Here is a 20,661-nt window from a genome sequence, read left to right on the forward strand (position 1 = left end):
ATGCATATGAGGGGGTAAGGAAGGAAAGTTTTTACAGACAGTTTTTATTACTGTGCAAATCTTACACCACATTTCTTAAGAGTGTTCGAGATTATTTGCCAAAAACTCCCAAATATCCATACTGGCTTGGCAATTAGGGCTGTTTGGAGAAAATGGTGTGTTTTGGGTATTCAGAGTGAGCTCTTCTGCTACATACACCAAGAACGATGCAAGAGCGTGGATATGTTTTGCACGGATCCAATTCTTCTGTGCTGATGCTAAGAACATGCATTCCCCCCCCACCCCCGAGCTCCATTGCTATGTGTTTTAGGAAAGTGACTTTATGTAAAGAACAATTTTATAAAAGGGTGTCTATGCCCAAAAACACTAAGCTGTGAGTTTACTCACTCATCTTCCGAACTTATTTAAAAAAAAAAAAAATACAATGGATAGATAAGATTGAATTTCATTTTCCCCAAAAGAGATGAAAAAAAATATTTAAATAGATCAATTGTTATTGGAATCTTCTCCAACTTAAGAGTATAAGAAAATAATATTCTGTTGTAGTAAGCCCCATAACAAAGAATAAATTAAATCCAAGATCATAATATAACATGATGGTTTCTTAGAGCTGAAGGGAAGCATTAAGTAACCATGTAATCCAACCTCCCTGTTTTGAAAATGGGAAAAAATGAGGTTCACAGGTAAAGTGACATGTTTAAAAGGAAAAAATCACAGAATTTCATCCAGATGTTTCTCCCAACAAATCATGATGCTTCTCATCCTCTCTCTGTCATTATCTGAATTAGCTCTCTTATGCTATGAAATGATACACTAGCCTGTTAAGCTTCCCTGTAATTCTAAAGGTATCTCTTACACTAGTGTATAGGGTTGCTTACTGATTTTTGCTGAAGAAGCAGCACAGATAAAGGAAATAGGAAGAAGGGAGGAAGTTGGGTTTTCCCTTGGGGAAAATAAAATGTTACATGAGCAGCTGCTGACTCACGTCATGCAAGAAGAACAATCTGCCTGTGTTGCCACTTGCCTTAGCTATCATCCCGGAACCCTTCTCGGTTTTAATCAGAAATGGTCTCAAATAATGAGACTTTGACATTTGGCTGACACTTTAGTGCAACCAGCTGTACTAAACTCTTACTTTAGAATCCTTTCAAACTCGTTGCTTTGCTTTATTCTATTTAGACCCTTACCTCACACCATAATATCTTTAAGCCAAAGAGCAAGAGTCACCCTCATTAAAAATTCCACTTGGTTCTTTTTCTTAAATTGGAATGAGTTTAACTGGAGAGTCAGCTCAGCAAAACCAGCATCCCAGACAGCGAGAGGGTCCAGAGAGTTGGTTAAGTGGAAAGAACCACCTGTCCTGGGTGTAACGTTTAGTCATCAAAATCAATTAAGTGCTGCTAGGCCTTGTCTATAGAGAATGAACTATGGAGAAACGTATGTCCCTGCCTGGATTTAGTATTGGGAAAAGAAAGAAAAAAAAGATTAAAACATAATTTCTGCAATTAAGAACAAGAGAATGCAGGGTATTTTCAAAAACATTATAATGTTGGACTTTTCTTTCACACCCAACCACTTGGAAGGGGCATCTAGATTAGCTATATTTGCAAATGGTGTAACTAGAAGAAATGACCTGAGAACCTCTAATCAGTCACTGTGGTTCTTGGCATCACCCAACATGAGCATATTTCCCTGGAACTCGGTTTCCCTAAGCCTTTCCCATCTTCCACAACTACATCCAGGAACTGGGCATTTTTGGCACCATTTCTTTAGGCTTTCATGAACATTGTAGGTTGGACTTAGTGGTTAGAGGGAGAAGCAGATATTTGCCTTTTGTGGGTCATGTTAACTTCTTCAGACAACAAAAATGTAGGCTGGGTTTCTACACTGGAAACTATGTAAAGAATTGAATCTGATAGAGATGTTGCATTTGAAGTCCTATCCTGAAGATCTATGCAACGGAAGTGATTTTCTTGAGTCTCTGATGTTCTCTGCATGTTGTTGTTGTTGTGTGCCATCAAGGCAATTATGACCTCCACTAACCCTATTGGTCAGAGTAGAAGTGAGTGCTAGGGTTTCTAAGGCAGTTCTCTTTATGGGAACAAATTACCAGGTCTTTTCTTTTGTGAAACTGCTGGTGGATTTAAACTACTGATCTTTCAGCTGGACAGTGGAGTACTTACCCACTGCACAATAAGGGCTCTTTGCTCTTTGTATAGGGAAAGCTCTGAGATAAAGCATTGCTTTAACAGATGATGCATTCTTCTCACTAATGGGATTTGATTCACTGGATTTTAGTGGATAATCAAATGGTGATTCCACCTGAGTTCCCCAAAGAGTAAAAATGAGAAAAGATTAAAAGTTGACTTAGTTGGTTTTCTCCTGAAATTATTCTCTGATTATTAAAAAAGAGGTAAGTGAGTTTATAACAAAATAGTGTTGCCAAACCATTGGCTTAAAGACCTATATTTTTCTTATAGGAGGCAGTATATGTATCTAGCCTGCTATGTCTATATATAAATATAACATTTACGCATTATCAAATATTAACGGACTGTTACAAGTATTAAGATCTGCGTTGGATCTAATGATAAAAATCTGTACATATAACTGACAGGTTATATATCCCGTTTAGAAAATGTCATTAGAGGTATACTCTGGATTTGTTTGCTTTGTTTATGGCACATTTGCTAGGCAAGGAAAACCCCAATGGACATGGCATTGGGAAGGGAAAAAAGAGATCTAAAAAATCAGAGAGTGTATTCATATGTCTGATCTATATACAGCCTGAATTGTCATGCTAGTGCTGAATTTCAGAACATTTCTTAAATTTTCAATATGATTTCTTGCCTTTCCAGCCAAATACTATTTCCTAACTACATTTTGTTGAGACTTACTGAATAGAGTCTCATATCAGAAAATCCTGCTTTGCTAACCTTGTGTCCCTTTTTTCTTTTGAACATATTTTCTCCTTGACCTTGAATATTTATTAGCAAACAGGATAGCTCATGTGGAGGAAGTGAAGAAAAAAAACAACCAAACTGCAAAGACTTTTAGGCAGAGTTCTGGGAGGATAATCCTCTGGAAGTGATTTTGAGACTTAGGGTTTGACACTTACTGAGAAACATATCAGGATATGCAAGCATGAAGCTGGACTTCAACAACAACAACAAAATAACAAAACTCTAAAATGTGTTGTCTAGATTCTTTTACTCACTATACACATGCTCTTGGGAACACCACTTAAACGAAGATAATCCTTAACAGTTTCTTGGCTAATTCCAGGTCCTCCTGGCCCCAGTATCTGCTTTAGTGGGTATGTTTCCCACTACTACACTTCAATGCATTTTCAGCCACTTTGTTTACTTGGTGTCTAATAAAAATGAAACTAATGCCATTCATTAATAAAGGCAAAAAGTTGTTTAATACTGTTCAATAATCCTCATCTAAAAAGTAACTAGGGGTTTAAGAGACAAGATCAATTGGATCTCTTATCTCTATTCCAAAGGTGTCTACTTGGAAGAGAGGAGTCAGAAAGAGGAGTTAATAAAAGAGGAGCTAATAAAAGGTACATAATATCACCCCCATCTCAGAGTATTTTCACTCTATGGCTGTGCACTAATATCTTAGTATCCATCTGCTGACATTGGATGGCACACTCAACTCGCAGGGGTGGAACAAATCCTATATCTTCTTAGAATCTCATGAGTTGTATTTCTCTTTGTTTCATGTTCAAGTGCTCAATAAACTTCCAAACCCAGTAACCTAAGGAAATACTGTGGCTTATTCAATAGTAAGCAATATTACAGACATTAAAAATTTCATTTACATAATCAATCAGTAAGAATTCACTGGGTGTATAACGTGCACAGCATTGGGCTTCTCCAATTATACATGGTTTATTTCTTCAAACTTCCACAACTTTGAAGACATTTCCTATATTGTGTAGAATTATTCTACTTTATAATTTAAGGCTGTCTAGACTTTATCTTAAGAATGCCACTTTTATAGGATTTTCCACATGTTTCTTTCTCGTTTACTTTACAGAGGGAACTGGGGTTGGGGGGGGAGGGGTGGGAACTGGCTCTGCTTCCAATCACGCCCTATAACTAATTTTATATACTTTGATATATTTATAACAAAAAGCTTTCCACATATTAGGCCAATAATAGTTTGGGTTTTTTTCTAATAAATGATATTAAAAGATGCACAGCCAACATCTCTGTCCTCCATATACGAGGAATGTGACCCTAATTTAGGTTGGTAAAAATATGATCAACTCATTTAGGCTTAAAAATGTCTCTATTGTTAGAAACCCAAACAAGAATCCATGGGCAAAACAAGAAAGTGAAATGGGAATCAGATCATCTCAGTTGATTTCAATATGCCAGGTAAATGAAAATAAAATATAAATAAATTAGTATATATGAATCTTATTAACATTTATATTGACTGTGCTTCTTTATTTTAATATATACAGTGGCCATATGTAAATTACTCTCTAATACATTATCACACATATCACTAATTATAAACACACTTAGAACTTTCAGTAACTATTCACATCGGCTCCGTGGGGTAGGGCAGAGATGCAGTGAGTGCCATAATCAACGGCCTGTGTGACTGTGGCTCACACCACAACTCTGAAACATTTAGCTTAAAGAAGATACAGAAGAGAAATTGTCGGAACTCCCTAAGATAGGTGCTTGCTTTTAATCAATACACGTGCCAACTTCTACAAGCTACTGAAGGGCAGTTATTTTGAGAGGCTTCTAACAGAACCATTTGTGCGTAACAAGGTGAGACATGGAGAATACTTTAAGGAATAACACACTGTGTTTGCTCATTATCCTGAGTCCCTGGAGTGTACCACACTGCTTCAGCCATATCCTCTGAGGAAAGAACATTCACATTTCTGCATCTTGAGAGAAAGGGGAAGCTGGCAAGAACGCGTCTTCGATTCAAACTGACTCCTCCAGCCGTGTCCATTCAAACAATAATACAAGTGAGAAAATTAGATGGTTATGAAGCATTATTTGGCAAAGACACAGCACTGTGCCTCTCATCAGTGACTCACAACAGCTCCTCTAAGCCTCAGCTAACAGATTAAGTAAACATAGAAATATATGTGGCTTTTTATTTTTTTTTCTTTTTCAAAAGAAATTTTGCTTAATCTTTATATCATCTTTTTACCATACGATACACTGGGGAGTTTAGTCAAGATTTGCTGAGGGTCATATTCTTATTTTTCACGTTTCCAGGGCTCTTCGTCAACACTGCTGTCAGCTGACTTCCCGTTGGCTGCCAGAGTTACCTGAAAATAATGGCCATTAACATCCAGCTTACAGACAACAAAATCAAACCAAAAACCCATGGATTATGTGGAGGAGCACCATAAGCAGGGCTATGCTGGGTGACTTAAACGCTGTTTTCAATGTTGGTCTTCTCAGATTGGTTTTGAGCCTCTCTTGGTTTTCAACATCTGTTTTGAGCATTAAAATGTACACATTCATGTACATTGTGTCTTACACAATCATTCATATACATATTATTTTATATAATCAATTAATTTTGATTTATACAATGTATATGAATGACTACATGCAAACCAATAAAAAAATGTATCTATTTGCCTTGGTAGTATTGAAAGATTACAGATACTTGGCATCTTGAGTCTGACTTCTACTATTTTTTAGGATTATACTCATTGCCTTGAGTTGATTTGTACTCATGCTGACTCATTGGGCTTCTGAGACTGTAAAGGTTTACAGGAAGAGACTTATCTTTCTCTCACAAAGAGACGATTGGATTTGAATTGCAGACCTTTCGGTTGGCAGTCCAATACATAATGTCCTATGCCACAAAGTGATTAACTACTCATAGACCCATTCCAGAATAACACAGTCCTTAGGGAACAGTATCCATGTGCTACTCCATACAACCACAGAGAAAGAAACAAATTCAGAACTAGAAAGCTAGTTATACTCATGCATGGTAAAAGTTCAGCTGCAATGAGGCCAGGTGGGTTTTACACACACCCAATTAAAAGAAACCAGAAATCACAATCGCGTGGCTCTACCAAATAAGCTGTCCTAGATTTTAAGATTTCTTTTCCCCCAATGGGAAGAGGATTAAGAGTCTAGGGTCAGCCACGTTTTATATAAATGTAGGCATATTATCAGTATTTTAACAGTTCTATAAATGCAGGTATTTAATAATCATATACCACTAGACTGTCTATTTCAGATTTCCCTGGTGCAAAGCAAACTGAACCATTACACAGACTGGGATATTTCCCTTCTGCCTCTAATTAGTTATCCTAGCTTACCTTCCGTCTGTTTGTCCTCAACGTCATGTGAAAACTTAAACCCACGACTGATATTCCACATAATGGAGAGACTGGATTTATGGAAGCATTAGGATATGGAGACATGACAAATGCAGCAATGTTTGAAAGACATTTGACCTTCTTCTTACCCATGTGGAAGTGAAATGCATGCATTATGAGCACACACAACATGCTAGGAACAGAAAACCAAGTGCCCTTCACAAACCAAGCAAATGAAAAGAAAAGCCACTCATTCCGCCAGCCCCCGACAGCCCCCCAAAACTTTTCAGACAGACTATGCAAGAAGCAATGATGGCATCACATGCAGTTATTTCTAATTAAGCTAGAACAGCTCCTATGATCACCTGGCAAGATTTTGAAACTAGAGGGCCAGCATACCATTAACAGTGCTTGAAGTAGTTACAATTTTGACCAGAGCTGCAGCAAAATTGTTTCCCTTTCAGTGAACTGTTGAGAAAAACTGCCAGGGACAAGCTGTCTGGAGAAAGTGGCTTTTCACTATGGCCTTGAATTTATCTATTTGGCTTTCAGTTGTGAATCAGATCAATAGCCGTCCAAAATTATAAATCACAATATGGCTCCCTTGGAAGAACCAGGTGGCACATAGGGGAGCTTCCTTTCTTCCTTGTCTTTTTTTGAAGAACTGAAACTTGAGTTTCAAATGTACCTAGGGCGCTTTCTTGGCACTTCCTTTTCTGGATGAGTGAAATGAAGCTGTGTCTCCCCTACCCAATCTACCTCATTCTTCCCTGCCCCAAGTGCTGGGGTAATGGGCAAGCAAGAAGGAGCAGGGATGTTGTAAGATTTCTTCTCTGATTTCTCTCTTCTCTGTTTTGGAAAAATAAGAAGCAGTGCAATTGAAAATTTGAGAGAAGGACTTTCAAAGAATAAGTAATTGTGATCTCGCTATTCTGGGAGAGAGAATTAATTCACCTGCATAGCTCTGAGTGCTTCCTTTCTAACTCAGTATTGATAACGAAGTTAGTTCATCCAAATAGAGTAAAATTGGCCCATCTAAAAACGATTAATTAATCTTCTATGAACTGAATCCAAACCCAATTGTGTCTCAACAAAAGTCAAACCACTAAAATGGTTATTAAACCAATAAGGTCATTTTTGTCATCTTCATGACTTGATCAACCTGAACATTTGATTGTTGTCTGTATATTGTCAAGTTGCAGCCAACCTATAACTGGTCCTTCAGTGGGTTTTCAGAGACAATTAATTACACAAGAGGAGACCGCCCATCTTTCTCCCATGGAGCAGCTAGTAGATTTGAACCACATGTCTTCAGGATTGCAGCACAACTTCTTACCTTCATCTAAATTCCAATTCACCAAAGAATTTGTAGATAGTTTGTTGGGTTGCAAATGAAATAGACTGAACCACGATCTCTAGGAACTTTCAGCAAAACGTTTATCTGAAACAAATCCTGGGCTTAAAAAACGAAAAGATACTCAACAAATATTTATTGAGCAACCACTACATTCCAGGCACTGTCTTAGGTGCTAGGACACAGCAGTGAAAGCTGAGGAGAAACTCTTTTCAGGAGCTTAACTCTAATACATTGCTGCCAAGTTGATTCGATCTCATGGCAACTCTCTGGGACACAGTGGTTGTTAGGTACCTTCGAGACAGTAGCTCTGCCCTGTCGGACTTCCAAACTGTAACTCTTTTTTATTTTATTTATTTATGTGTGTGTGTGTGTGTGTGTGTGTGTGTGTGTACCGTCAAATTGGATCTGACTGTTACAGGAGGAGATTGTCCCTCCTTCTCCAGCAGAGCATCTAGTGGTTTTGAACCACACGCCTCTCGGGTTGCAGTGCAACTTCTTGCCACTAGGCCATGAGAGCTCCCAAACTATAACTCTTTACTGACACCGACTGTTACATCTTTCTACCATGGGATGGCTGGATTCAAACCATGGAATTTTTAATTAGCAGTCAAGCCCTTTGACCATTGTGCTATCATGGCTTCTTCAGGCTTACTTCCAAGGAATTATTATAATTAAAATAAATATCTAAGAAAACCTCTTCAGATGCTTGATATTCTTTAAGAAAAAAAATAGAAAAATATGCCCATATTTTTTATTTTTAAGAAAGAAGGTTGTTGTTGCTGTTATGTGCCGTTGAGTCACCTGTGACTCATAGCAACCCTATGTACAACAGCCCTAAACTCTGCTCTATCCTGTGCCAATCTTATTATCTCTGACACACTACCCCCCATTACTCCAGTCACTGAATCAATCCACCTTATCGAGGGTCTTCTTCTCCTGCACTGTCCTTCCACCCTCCCTAGCATGATGTCCCTCTCCAAGGACTCGTCCCGCCTTGCAAAATGTCCAAATATGTTAGACAAAGCTTCAGAATCCTTGTCTCTAAGGAGTAGCCTGGATTCATTCTCTCCAGGATGAACTTGTTTTTTTCTCCTAGAAGTCCATAGTGTATTCAATACTCTTCTCCAGCACCACAGCTCAAAGGCATCAATTCTTCTTTTATCATCCCTAGTCACTGTCCAGCTTTCTCATGCATAGCAAGTAACTGCAAAAACCACAGCCTGTATCAGGCACACCTTAGTGTGATGTCCAGATAGACAACATTGCTCTTCAGTACTTTGGAGAGGTCTCTGACAGCAGACTTTCCCCGATGCAATTTGTCTTTTCATTTCCTAGCTCTTGGTACCAAGAGTGTTGATTGTAGAGCCAAATAAACTGAAGCTGTTAATAATCTCTTCACCAACTATCATGATGCTGCCAATCAGTTCAGTGGTGAAAATCTTCGTTTTTTTTTTATGTTGAAGAGAGAAGGTATCCAATACAAAAGCCCTTTCAGAAGTCCTAGATAAGTTACTCTGCAGGCAATGAAATGCTGAGAGTATTCTTATACAGAACTTCAATAAATGTATATAAACACACGATTGTTGTTGTTCTGTGGTATTGAGTTGGAACCGACTCATAACTGACCTATAAATCACATGGGAGGAGACTATCTATCTTTCTCCCTGAGAGCAACTGGCGGATTCGAATTACCTGCCTTTGTGGTTGGGACCACAACTCTTTACCACTAGGCCAAGAGAGTTCCACATATATCTAAAGCTATATATTTGTGAAAATACCATTTTGTTCCTTATTACTTTTATTTTCTTTACATAGTAGAAATCTGTATTCAAGTCATAGCCCTACTGCAAACTTGGACATTCATGTTATTAACCTCCAGTGCCTAATTCAGGTGTCTGCAGAGAATAGCTTATTAAATGTCAAAACACAAGAACTCACAGCAATGAGATGGGACTCTCAACTAAACCCTACAAGGCACACATAAAGTACTGACTAAATATAATAAAGCATGAAACCATTCCATGGGAATGTTGGCCTTTACATTATACATCTTCAACCTTAAGCAATATCTTCACCATCCCAAACTGACATTCTGATGGGACATAATGCAACACATTCATTCAGATGTGGGAAACACCAATTTTTCAGAAGAATAGCGTGTGCCCATTAAGCACATCTGAATGTCTGACAATTGGAATCACTTTTACTCAAGTTCAATTTGCTAATTTAATTGTCTCTAGATGGGTGGATTTCCTCCTAGTTTTAGTTTGAGTCATAGTTTGCTCATGTATTTAACTGATATAAATGGGATGAGCCAAAGACTAGATGTGCCACTAAAATTCTGGACCTATTGTTCAGTCTGAAAAAGATGTTTGATTCTGTGTTCACCCTAATTATCTGACTGGCAGGAGCCAGGGTGTTTCTCTGTAATGACTGAGAAATAACTCAGGAAGAAATCAGCCCTTGAATGATGGTAGGAAGTCAAGCGATACCAGATACTTGTGTTGGGTTTAGATTGTCCGTGGCTGCTGTCTAGAACCATTTTAACAAACAACCCCCAGGGAAGTCTCTTTGTTCACTTGCTAGGTTTCTCCAAGTTTGCTTCACTCTGGTCATGACACTCTGTCTTTGATAATGTCTGGTTAGTTAACAGAGAAGGCTAGACAGAGCCCATCAAGCTTATACTTTAGCACCCAATAGTCTGGAGGAGAGTCCAGAACATCTGACTGCAGGAAAGGTGACTCTTCCAGGCAGTGTGTAAAATGCAAAAACCAGTTGTCAACAAGTTAATTCTAACTCATGGTGATTGTACATATATCAGAGTAGAACTGTACTTCATAGGGTTTCCAAAGCTGGTTTTTGGGAAGTAGATCACCAGGTCTTTCTTCCGAGAGTAGACCTGTGAGTAGACCTGAAGCTCCACTCAGCACCCACATATGTTAACTGTTTGCATCCCTCCAACATTGTTTTTTTTTTAAATAAATGTCATGAAGGATACACATCTTTTACTTGAAATTGCTTCTCCATTCCTGGAGCAAAGTGGCTAACGGTTCAAAATTCACTCCTTATTAAAAAAGGAAAACCAATGAAATTAAGAGAAATATGTTGTGTGAAGTTATGTGGGCACATTTTGAACCAATACATGATCTACAGCAAGGAGGATGGCATACACATTCTAAATGAAACCATGCTGGGGATTTCTGTTCGTGTTTCTCATGAAAAAGAAAATCTCTGAAAGTCTGTAAAGCTCTAGCAACCATAGATTTTGGGGGGAAAATGACTCAAGAAACCCAATCAAATTAGTTAAGTGGGTGAATGAGAAACTAAAAATTGTTGTTTTGCATCGCATGGACAAAACGAGCACTTGATTGGCTCTGTCACTGTTAGACCAGCTGATTTCCCACCACATTAGACACAGAGTTAGACTCACAGAAGCTTCAGCTACATGATTCTGTAGAAAAATAAATGTGACAATAATACATGCAGGGCTTTTGTGTTGGTTTTGTAAGGAACTGCGCATGCTCTACTATATACAAGTCTCAATATCCAAGAAGGGGAATGGTACCTTGCACTCATCTACTATGACAGAGTTGTGTGCGGCATACACACACTGATTAGAGTTGCTCTCCCTATGGTTCTTCATGTCATCATAAACGGATTGAGTCTTGGTCATTTCAATGTCTTCGTGCATTTGATGGTGGGAGTCAATGGAGTCCAGCTCAGACTTGGAGAGGTGATAGACAATTCCAGCCCCGAAGGAGTCGCCCACGACATTGACTGAGGTTCTCATTCTGTCCCTAGAGACAAAGAACAGAACACGTTTCATGAGCAAGCAGTATGACATCACGGTGGAGAGGTCAAGGTCTAGAACCAGAGTCTTAGTTCTGGCTTTTGTCTTCTCCTGCCCCAAAGAAAGTTATCTATCTTTATGGGCCTTGATTTATTTGTATGTCAAGAGGAGATAATAATCATTCTTTTCTCAGGGACTTGTGAAAAAATGAGATCGTGTACAAATTCTCAGTATAAAGTCTGAAAGTGATGAGCACTCAATAAATGGTATTAACAAAATAAAATGAAAAAGCAGAAGGAAGAAGAAGATAGAAAAGAAAGTGAAGGAATCAATGTGTCCACACCTCCAATCTAATGCCCAGGCTCCAATTATTCTCAGCGGCACCTAACAACTTCTCCTGACTTACATTATTGCTACTTTAAGACTCCAAACTATCTCTGCTTGTTTGTTCTACTGGAAAGACTAAGGACTTCGCCATGGATTGAATTGTGTCTTACAAAAACTTATGTAAATTTGGCTAGGACATAAGTCTCAGTATAATGTTGTCCCTCATTTTATGATCTAATGTAATGATCTGTCATTAGGTGATGTTGTTGTTGTTAACTGCCATTGAATCAAGCAGGACTTATAAAGACTCTATGAACAACAGACGTGAATGTTGTCCTGTCCTGTGCCATCCTTACTGTCTCTGATATACCGGGTCCCATTGATGCAGCCACCGTGTCAACTCATTTCGTTGGAGGCCCTCCTCTCCTTCACTGGCATGCCACCTTCCCAAGTATGATGTCCTTTTCCAAGGAATAACCTCTCCTAATAACATGCCCCAATTGTGAAATGAAGTTTCACTATTCTAGTCTTTAAGGAACACTGTGGCTGTACTTTATCCAAGATAGATCTGTTTGTTCTTTTGGCAGTCCATTAGACACTCAGCACTCTTCTATAGTACTGCAAAGCAAAGGCATTGATCATTCTTCTGTCATTTGTATTCATTGTCCAGCTCTCAGATGCATATAGAAGGTGCCTGAAAAGACCATGGCTTAAATCAGGCACACCTTAGTCCTTAAGCTGGCATTATTGCTCTTCAGTACTTTGGGAAGGTCCCTGATAGCAGACTTCCATGGTGCTATACATTTTTTGACTTGTGATAGCTATTGTAAAACCTAGCCTCTATATAATAATGAGAGCACTCTGGTTGCCTAGTGGATAAGGAGCTGTGCTACCAACTCACAGGCAAGTGGTTAGAATCCACCAGCAGCTCTTTGGGAGAAAGGAAATCTCTGCCTGTGAAATTTACAGCCTCTGAAAAGCTGCTGGAGGGTCAGCTATGAGCTAGTTCCAACTAATGTCACAGAAACAATAACAATAGCATATTATAAGAAGGCAGGAGTATGGTGAGCTGTAAATTGAGCCAGAACCCTTACCAGTGAGCAGGACTCAAGTTCGAGCCTTACTCAAGTTACCAACTTTACTTGAGTATTCACATCATGCCCTTTCTCAGGTCCCTTTATCCTACAGGAGAGACATAAGCAGAGAGGAGCGACCTCACTATGATCAAGAAAGAAGAACCATGAGAGAAGCATGAGCTTTGGGTCTGGATCCCCGGGTCCTTGAGAAACTCCTCAGCTCAAGGGAAAGATTGATTCTAAGACGCATGTGGATATTCGAGAAACACTGGGTCCTACGGCTACCAATAGGAATCAAGGATCTTCACCCCAACACAGCACACAGAGAACTGGCATCCTGAATCCAGACGTCAACCTCTTAAGCTGTGAAAGAATAAATTTTTGTTTGTTAACACATTGCCACACACTTTTTAAATTGATAACCATGCTTAGAAACACATTTGCCGTCATTTGTGGCAACGTTTAAAGTCACTCATTTGGAGTATTTCTATTATAGAGTCCTCAAAACTCCAACTCATTGCCATTGAGTTGGAACCAACTCACAGCTGCCCCTCCAGTGGGTTTTCACGGGGTGTAAATGGCACAAAAAGAAAATGTCCATCTTTCTCTCATAGAGCTCCTGGGATATTCGAACCACCAAAGAGCTGCTTCCTGAAAATGCCAGTAAGAGCATGAAATAGCTAAGACAGAATTATTCCAGAATATAACATTTTTAAAAAACATTTATCTTTTGTAAAGATCAAAATTAGACCAACTCAGACTTCTCTCTGGTGGCCTAGTCCATTGGGAGTTGTGCTGCAAACCCAAAGGTGGTGCCTCTCTGGCGGTTCGAATCCATGAGTCACCCTCAAGGACAAACATGGGCAATCTCCTCCACAGTGATTTACAGCACTGGAAACTGAAGAGAGGGTCAGCTCTGATTCAGCTCTGACTCAAAAGTGGAGAGTATGCGGTCTCTCCTCATTGCGGGGAGGCCTGGTAGCCGCGTCAGTATAGAGCAGCGCCACTAATTCAAAGGTAGCACCTCATGGCTATTCGAACCTACCAGTTGTTTCACAGGAGAAAGATGGGCAATCTTTTGTCAATTTGCAGCCACAAAATCCACTGCTATGAGTCGATTCTGACTTGATGGCAATGAGTCAAAAGGGGTTTTTTTGTTTCGTTTTGCTCATTGCACTTAGTTTCTCTTCCCTCCACATGCACTCACAGGCACAGGTGCTGGAGAAAGAACCCAGCCATGGTTTTCTCATGAACCATTCTGCACCATCATTAGGAGCCTCAGAAACACAACACTGTATCCTGAGCCTTTATAGCGACCCTCACCCCAAAGGAAACTCTCTCAGAGTATCTCTGGAGTAAGGAAGTGTTCTTAACAAAATGTTTCCCAAATGTTATAACCCAAATTTGGATTTTTTTAAAAGATGGCTGACAACTGTCTCCTTGAAAAACACAAAAACCAACTAAGCTCTTAATAGTGAGTACACCCTCTAATTTAGAAATGTGACTAATTCTTTTGGTCACGGTTCTAGATATTGAAGAAGAATGCTGGGAGTCCAGAAAAGCAGAAGGGAAAGAAGGAGAAGATAAGGAGAAGGAGAGAGAACTTCAGGTGGGGAGTCACTAGGACATTCTCAGTCTAGACTGGCTAGCCTGCAATTTTAACAATACACAAGCACTCTAAGTCCCAGGCAAAGTAAGATCCTTTAAGACCTAAAATGAATTCTTACTGATATTATCAAATCTCTTTCTCATTAGAGCACAGTCTGCCTCATGGTATCAATGAAGCTTCCCTGGATCGAGGAGGTTCCGGTCTCTTGGGGACGGCCACATGAGAGCCTGGCTGAAGCTGGAGGATGCGACAGGAGCTGCACTTTTACTCGCTGAGGCTGCTCTCCATCTGAGGATGTTCTCTCCTTCCTTTCTGCTTTAGAGAATCTCCCTCAGGATGGAAGAGTCTGTATCCGTTAGAGAAAGGTGGTTGTGAGAATGATTTAAGAGAGAATTACGGGACTTGAAGACTAGCTAAGCAGGAAAAAGGAGAGAAGGAACATACAGTGCTGGTTCTCAGCACTTTCGTTTGGACTATCAAAGGGAGAGGGTAGTGAGTGGTCAGGTGAAGATGTTTCTGCCTTCAGTTTCAATATGTGAACTGTGAAGCCTTTGATCCAGTAAAGGAGAGAAAGTAGGAACATGGCCAATCTCCAGCTAGACATGTGAGCTACAGATGGTGCGCTAGAGGTGGCCAGAGATGCCACAGAGGTGTCTGAGTTCCCCTTCAGGGAGTAAACAGAATGTGAAGAACAAACAATCTAGCCAAGGATAAAGGAGGGCAAGCAACATTTAAGAACACACCAAAGAAGGAGGGGGAAGAGCCTGCAACAATGGAGGAAATCTAGAAGAGGTGCCGCATAAGTGAAAACAGGCCTCAAGAGGAGTGGTGCTGTCCCAGCTGGAAATGACTGATAAGAAGTCAGGCACCGTAGGGAAGGGGGCATCTCTTGGTTTTGGTAATAAGAAGACCACCACTGTCCTAGCAGGAAAAGAAACCAGTGGATAGAAAATGAAATGAGAAGTGAAGAAATGGAGACACTATATTATACATGACTGAGAAGGAAAGGAGAGAAAATGGAAAATGGCGAGAGACTTATACGGAAAAGTTTGTGGGTTTTTGTTTGTTTGTTTGTTTCTTTTGTTTGAATTCTAAGAAGTGGAAGACATATATGTTTAAACCCAAAAGAGAAGGAGAAATCAAAGAGAAGAGGAAATGATCGCTGAAGCTAGGTCCCTAGAAAGTGGAAATGAAGAGAAGTGGAGCCGAGGTGAAGGCCGTTTCCTTAGGTAAGGCCACAGGAGTCCATTACTAGAGAAGAAAAGTCGAGGCCACATGAGTCCATTACTACAGAGGACAAGGCTAGGCCACACGAGTCCATTACTACAGAGGACAAGTCGAGGCCATGCTATTCCATTACCACAGAAGAAAAGTGGAAGCCACATGAGTCCATTACTACAGAAGAAGAGTTGAGGCCACACGAGTCCATTATTACAGAAGAAAAGTCTATACAGGAGCCAAGAGCAAGTTCCTGAAGAGAGATTTCAAATTAAGGTGGCAGGAAGTTAAGGAAGATAGAAAAAGATTTAACTAGAAAGATTTTACTTTAGAACTAAACTATAGTATCAGCTCGATGGCTATGCCAAGTTTCTCTGGCATAAAGAATGTTGGGAAAGGTTCCAGGATGCCCAGTTAGTAGGCGGAACATGGCTGCTCTGGACATGTTTGCTTTTCTGAAAACGCTGTGAAGCAGGTTACCCCAAGACCACGAGAGGAATGTTTGACTGCCTCTGGGGAAGCCCAACAGCCAAATGCAGGATGTAAAACCCTGAATCCTTGCTTCACAGAAAATTTCTCCACAGGCAAGTACTTTCATTTCCTTTCACAAGCAGCCCTGATCACTCAAGAAACTGTAGGAGCTTTCTGACTACTTAGTGAAAATGATTTTAGAGTGCTTGATGTAATCCTTGGGTCTGGACATTGTGTGTCAGGACCGTAAGAAAAGGCATAGAAGCAGAATCTTTAAAGGATTCACCACAGATGACACAGCTATCCTTTGTGAACCATTAGAAAGGAAAATTGAAAGAGAAGTGAGTGTTCCCAAGTCATTTCACATACATGTCTGGCTCCCAGTTAGAAAAGCAGTTTCTAAGAAGCCGCTCTCTTTTCTTGATCTCAGTCTGAATCCTCGGGAATGAAGATTCTGGGTTTTCCCCAAAAGTCCAAAGTCTCACAGAAGAACGGAGAGGAGGGAGCAGGGTCACCTAGAATTCATCTGTTTCCTTATACTGAGTTAAACCTGGTGAAATGGCCATGTCCTTAAGTCTAAAAAGCTCAGACCCTCAACCAGGTGGATTGGCACAGTGGCAGTAAGCAATAGGGTCAAGTGTGTTGGAGCTCGTGAAGCTGGATATGACAGGGCTCAGATCCTGTTCATAGTGTCACTGAGTCATACTTAACTCGACGGCACCTAACAATAACAACAATAAAAAAGCTCAAATATTGGCAGTTTCATATGACTAAAATGATTATTAATAGGCACAAACTAACTTGGCATCTCTCAGAATGCAGGATGCTAGCGAGCTATCTTTAGCGCACAGTGTAACACGAAGTCAAGTGAGACTGAAGACCTGAGGCTGGCATGATTCTGTGTCCAAGGATTAAAGGTACATGGAGTTAAGGAAGAGAATGGAGATAAATTAAGGGTATAAAATTTGGATTTAAGCCTGGGGTGCAAGTCTGTCTCTACCAGCACAAGTTACAACCTTTCTCTTTCTCATTTATAAAATAGGAAAAGCAATATCTCTTTTCAAGGGAGAAGAATGAGTTGGGGGGGAGGGGTGGGAGAGGTGGGCAGGGAGAAAAGTGCAACAATGAAATGGAAATCCAAAATCTCTGTAAATTTTCATTACCATTAATAATAATAATAATAATAATAATAATTTTTTAAAAATTATTTTATATTGGTTTGCTTACAAAGTTCATATACATTGTGTTCCATACTAATTTTTTTTGTTCACATTGTGTTTAATGCAATCGTTCCCATGCATTATGTTTTATAAAACTAATCACCATTGGAACCATGCCCATAATTACCCTGTCTTTGCAGGTCCCCACCGGATCTTTCCCATTTTCTTTACCTCCTCCCTCCACCCACCAAATTGTGCAACTCTTTGATTTTGAAGGGCAGGTATTATTTATAAAATGCAAAAAGTAATATCTACCTCTAAGAGTACTGAGAAAATGATAAGATTTTTACTGAGTGCTTGTCATATGAGAGGTCTTATACTAAATTCTTTGTTCAGAAAAGACTTCATTGTTAACTGTTTCTAATTATTATGAATATTGTTATTACATGTCCTCAAGTCAGAACCAACTCGTAAGTGACCTTTTAGTGAGACTTCAGAGGCAGTAAATCACAGGGAGGAGATTGGCCACCTTTCTCCTGTGAAGCAGCTGGTGGATTCAAACCACCTGCCTTTGGGTTGGCAGCACAACTCCTTACCCACTGTTACTAGGCCAAGGAAAATGCAACATAAATCACTTCTCCTTTTGTGACTCTACCAAGTCTTATACTTACTTCTCTTTCTTGAATAGCATACTTTGTTGTGGTGATTGACCACATCAGTCACCGCATGTAGCTGTAAGGTCTTGGAGGACTGGGATCTTGCTTTCTTATATGTATGAAGGAGAGAGGGGAAAGTAGAGAAGGGGGGAACAATGGGTACTAATTTAAGAACAGCTGTGTAAAGATAACTGACCATTTAGCAAAATAACTAATAGAAGTGCTGATATTTATAATTAATGACATGAAACAAAATATGCATGATAGATTGATTTTTTTTTTAAAAAATAATAATAAGTGTTTGCATACAGAATCAGTCTTGAAGGTCTAGTAGGTATAGGAAGATAGGGAGAGGGGAACAAACACTGATCAATAGGGCTTTGATAAGACAAATATAATTAATTGCATTATCCAATTGGAATTAGTAATATAAAAATTTTATTTTTTTAAAAATTAACCAAACATTAACACAAAATGGCTATGATCTGGATAGAGGAAGGAAATAGCCCCAATGAAATAGCTTTTCTCATGAAAATGTCCAGAGAATCTGGAGACACAAAGAGTGAAAGAAAATCAGGAGGCCCCAAAAGGCAGTGGGGCAGGAGGTGGGAACACAAATATTTTTTTAAAAAGTAATCCCTGCCACTGAACCAATTCTAACTCTGTCCCACAGGACAGAGCAGGGTTTCCAAGGCTGTGAATCTTTACGAAAGGGCAACGCCACATCTTTCTCAGATAGAGTGGCTGGTGGGTCCCAGCCTTTGAATTAAGAGTTGAGGCCTCATCTCATATTCTTTAGGTATGTTGTCCAGAAGGTTTGGTCCCTGGAGAAGGACCCTCAACAAGACGGATTAACAAAGTGACTGTAACAATGGGCTTAAGTACGGCAGAGACTGGAAAGATATCACTGGCTGAACAGCGCTTTATTCTGCTGTGCACGGGCTCTCTTGAATCAGACCTCACTCTATGGCTCGTAACAATTATTCCTACTGGTCTAGATTTTCACACCCAGTAGTGGAACTGTTCTGTGAGTCATAATTCCATTTCTTCTATTCTTAACATACTCTATATTTTAATACCTTTTTTCTTTTTTAAAAAAGAGGATTCTGATGCAAAGAGAGAATGACCAACACATACCACTAAGAGATGAAGGCACTTTCATTTTCCCACACCTTTTGCTTCGAACCTCTTTCTCTCTGACTCTAAGGCACAAAATTAAAGCAAGCAAACATAAATTACAGTTCTTCTATCTGTATAGAATTAAAAGGGAAACTTATCCACATATTCCTAACAGCCAAGACAGTGACTAAAGATGTAACTTGTGAACTAAGAACTTTTCTTCCCCCCCATATTTGTGAATGATTTTAAAAAAAGAATCAAAAGAAGAATGCTATTTTGTGTAACCTAAAAATTATAGGAAATTCAAATTTCAGTGTCCATAAATAATGTTTTATTGATTGTAGCCACAAAAAAAAATTAGTTCTTCACATTTCCCACAATCACAACTGCGCAATTACAATCTCCTTCAGTAAGAATTTTTTTTTTAAAAAAAGGAGAGGAGCACTTTAACTCCTGTGCCACTAGGGCTTCTCTATCAGAACCTGCACTCTCACACACAATGCTGTCAAACTGATTTTGTCTCAGAACATCACTTGAGGACAGAGTATAAATGCCTCCCAAGGTTCCCAACGTGGTGGGTCTTTCTCCCATAGAGTAACTGGTGGGTTTAGTTTGCTGATTTGCAGTTAGCAGCTTAAACACTACACCAACAGGATTCCTTCACCACCAGACATCAAGTGAGGGTTAAACCTCTGGGTGTGTGTTGTTTGTACTCATGAACATGTTACCCCAAGAAACACTCAAGTGCGCCAGAGTCTGAATTCCAGATCAACCACTAAGCTGGAATAAGGAGGCAGCAGCAGTGCTACTGTGGAATTCTCGACTTCCAGGCATGAGGCTCAAGTTCAAGACTTCTCAAGGGATCTCCGGTATGGTCACGTCCACCTGTCCATGGAAGCTGACCGTGCTGCTGAACAGCTTTCAGTGGCACTTCCCTACCAAGACAGACCAGGAAGAAAAGCCTGTCACTCTCTTCAGGAAAATTAGCCTATAAACACACAATGGCACGAGGAATCCCCTAGTGTATGAGGCCACCATGATGGCAACCACCAATGAGAATGGAATCAAAGTACTTCTCAATAAGCCCGAGTTTTGTAAAATGGGAGTAATATACTGTAAGCTGCTTGATAGTTGCTATGACTTTTTTAAAAATAACACCATAACTAATAATGTTGTAATTCAGTGTAGGCAGACTTAATAAAGCAAGTTTGCTGTTAATATTTCTATGATTAAAAATAATACATGTAAGCAATTTACAACTATATTTATCACATATTATTCTTTGATTAAAAATTTATAATAAGTATTAGTAATGATCTTGCAGTAATTTGCTGTGAGTTCTCAACAAACCCATGTGAAATGCTTGGAATATTTTTTTTAGTGTATTACATATTTTTAAAATTAATTTTAATGAAGTTTACAGAGACTTAGGGTTTCCAATCATTCATTGTTGTACTTTTCTCCCCCCGCCCCCAATTCACTCTTCTCCTTGAAAAGTAAAAGAAAAATTCTTTCATTGTTCTGCAGTCGCTCCCCCCAAGTCCACTCCA

The 20,661-nt window shown here is 39.5% G+C and overlaps 1 protein-coding gene across 1 annotated transcript in view; it reads right to left on the reverse strand.

Moving 5' to 3' along the window:
- Positions 1–5,156: 5,156 nt before the first annotated feature.
- The window catches only part of SLC1A2 (solute carrier family 1 (glial high affinity glutamate transporter), member 2), a 199,300-nt gene continuing 183,795 nt past the window's right edge, over positions 5,157–20,661 (reverse strand). Inside the window, exons 10-11 of the mRNA XM_006883756.1 lie at positions 11,251–11,482; positions 5,157–5,314 (exon numbers count right to left, since the gene is read on the reverse strand). Of these exons, the coding sequence (XP_006883818.1) occupies positions 5,243–5,314; positions 11,251–11,482 (304 nt within the window). The 3' untranslated portion in view covers positions 5,157–5,242. The remainder of the gene's footprint in view (positions 5,315–11,250; positions 11,483–20,661) is intronic.

This window comes from Elephantulus edwardii, unplaced genomic scaffold, assembly GCF_000299155.1.
Source record: "Elephantulus edwardii isolate Elephantulus edwardi_28Jun2011 unplaced genomic scaffold, EleEdw1.0 scaffold00029, whole genome shotgun sequence".
NCBI lineage: Eukaryota > Metazoa > Chordata > Mammalia > Macroscelidea > Macroscelididae > Elephantulus > Elephantulus edwardii.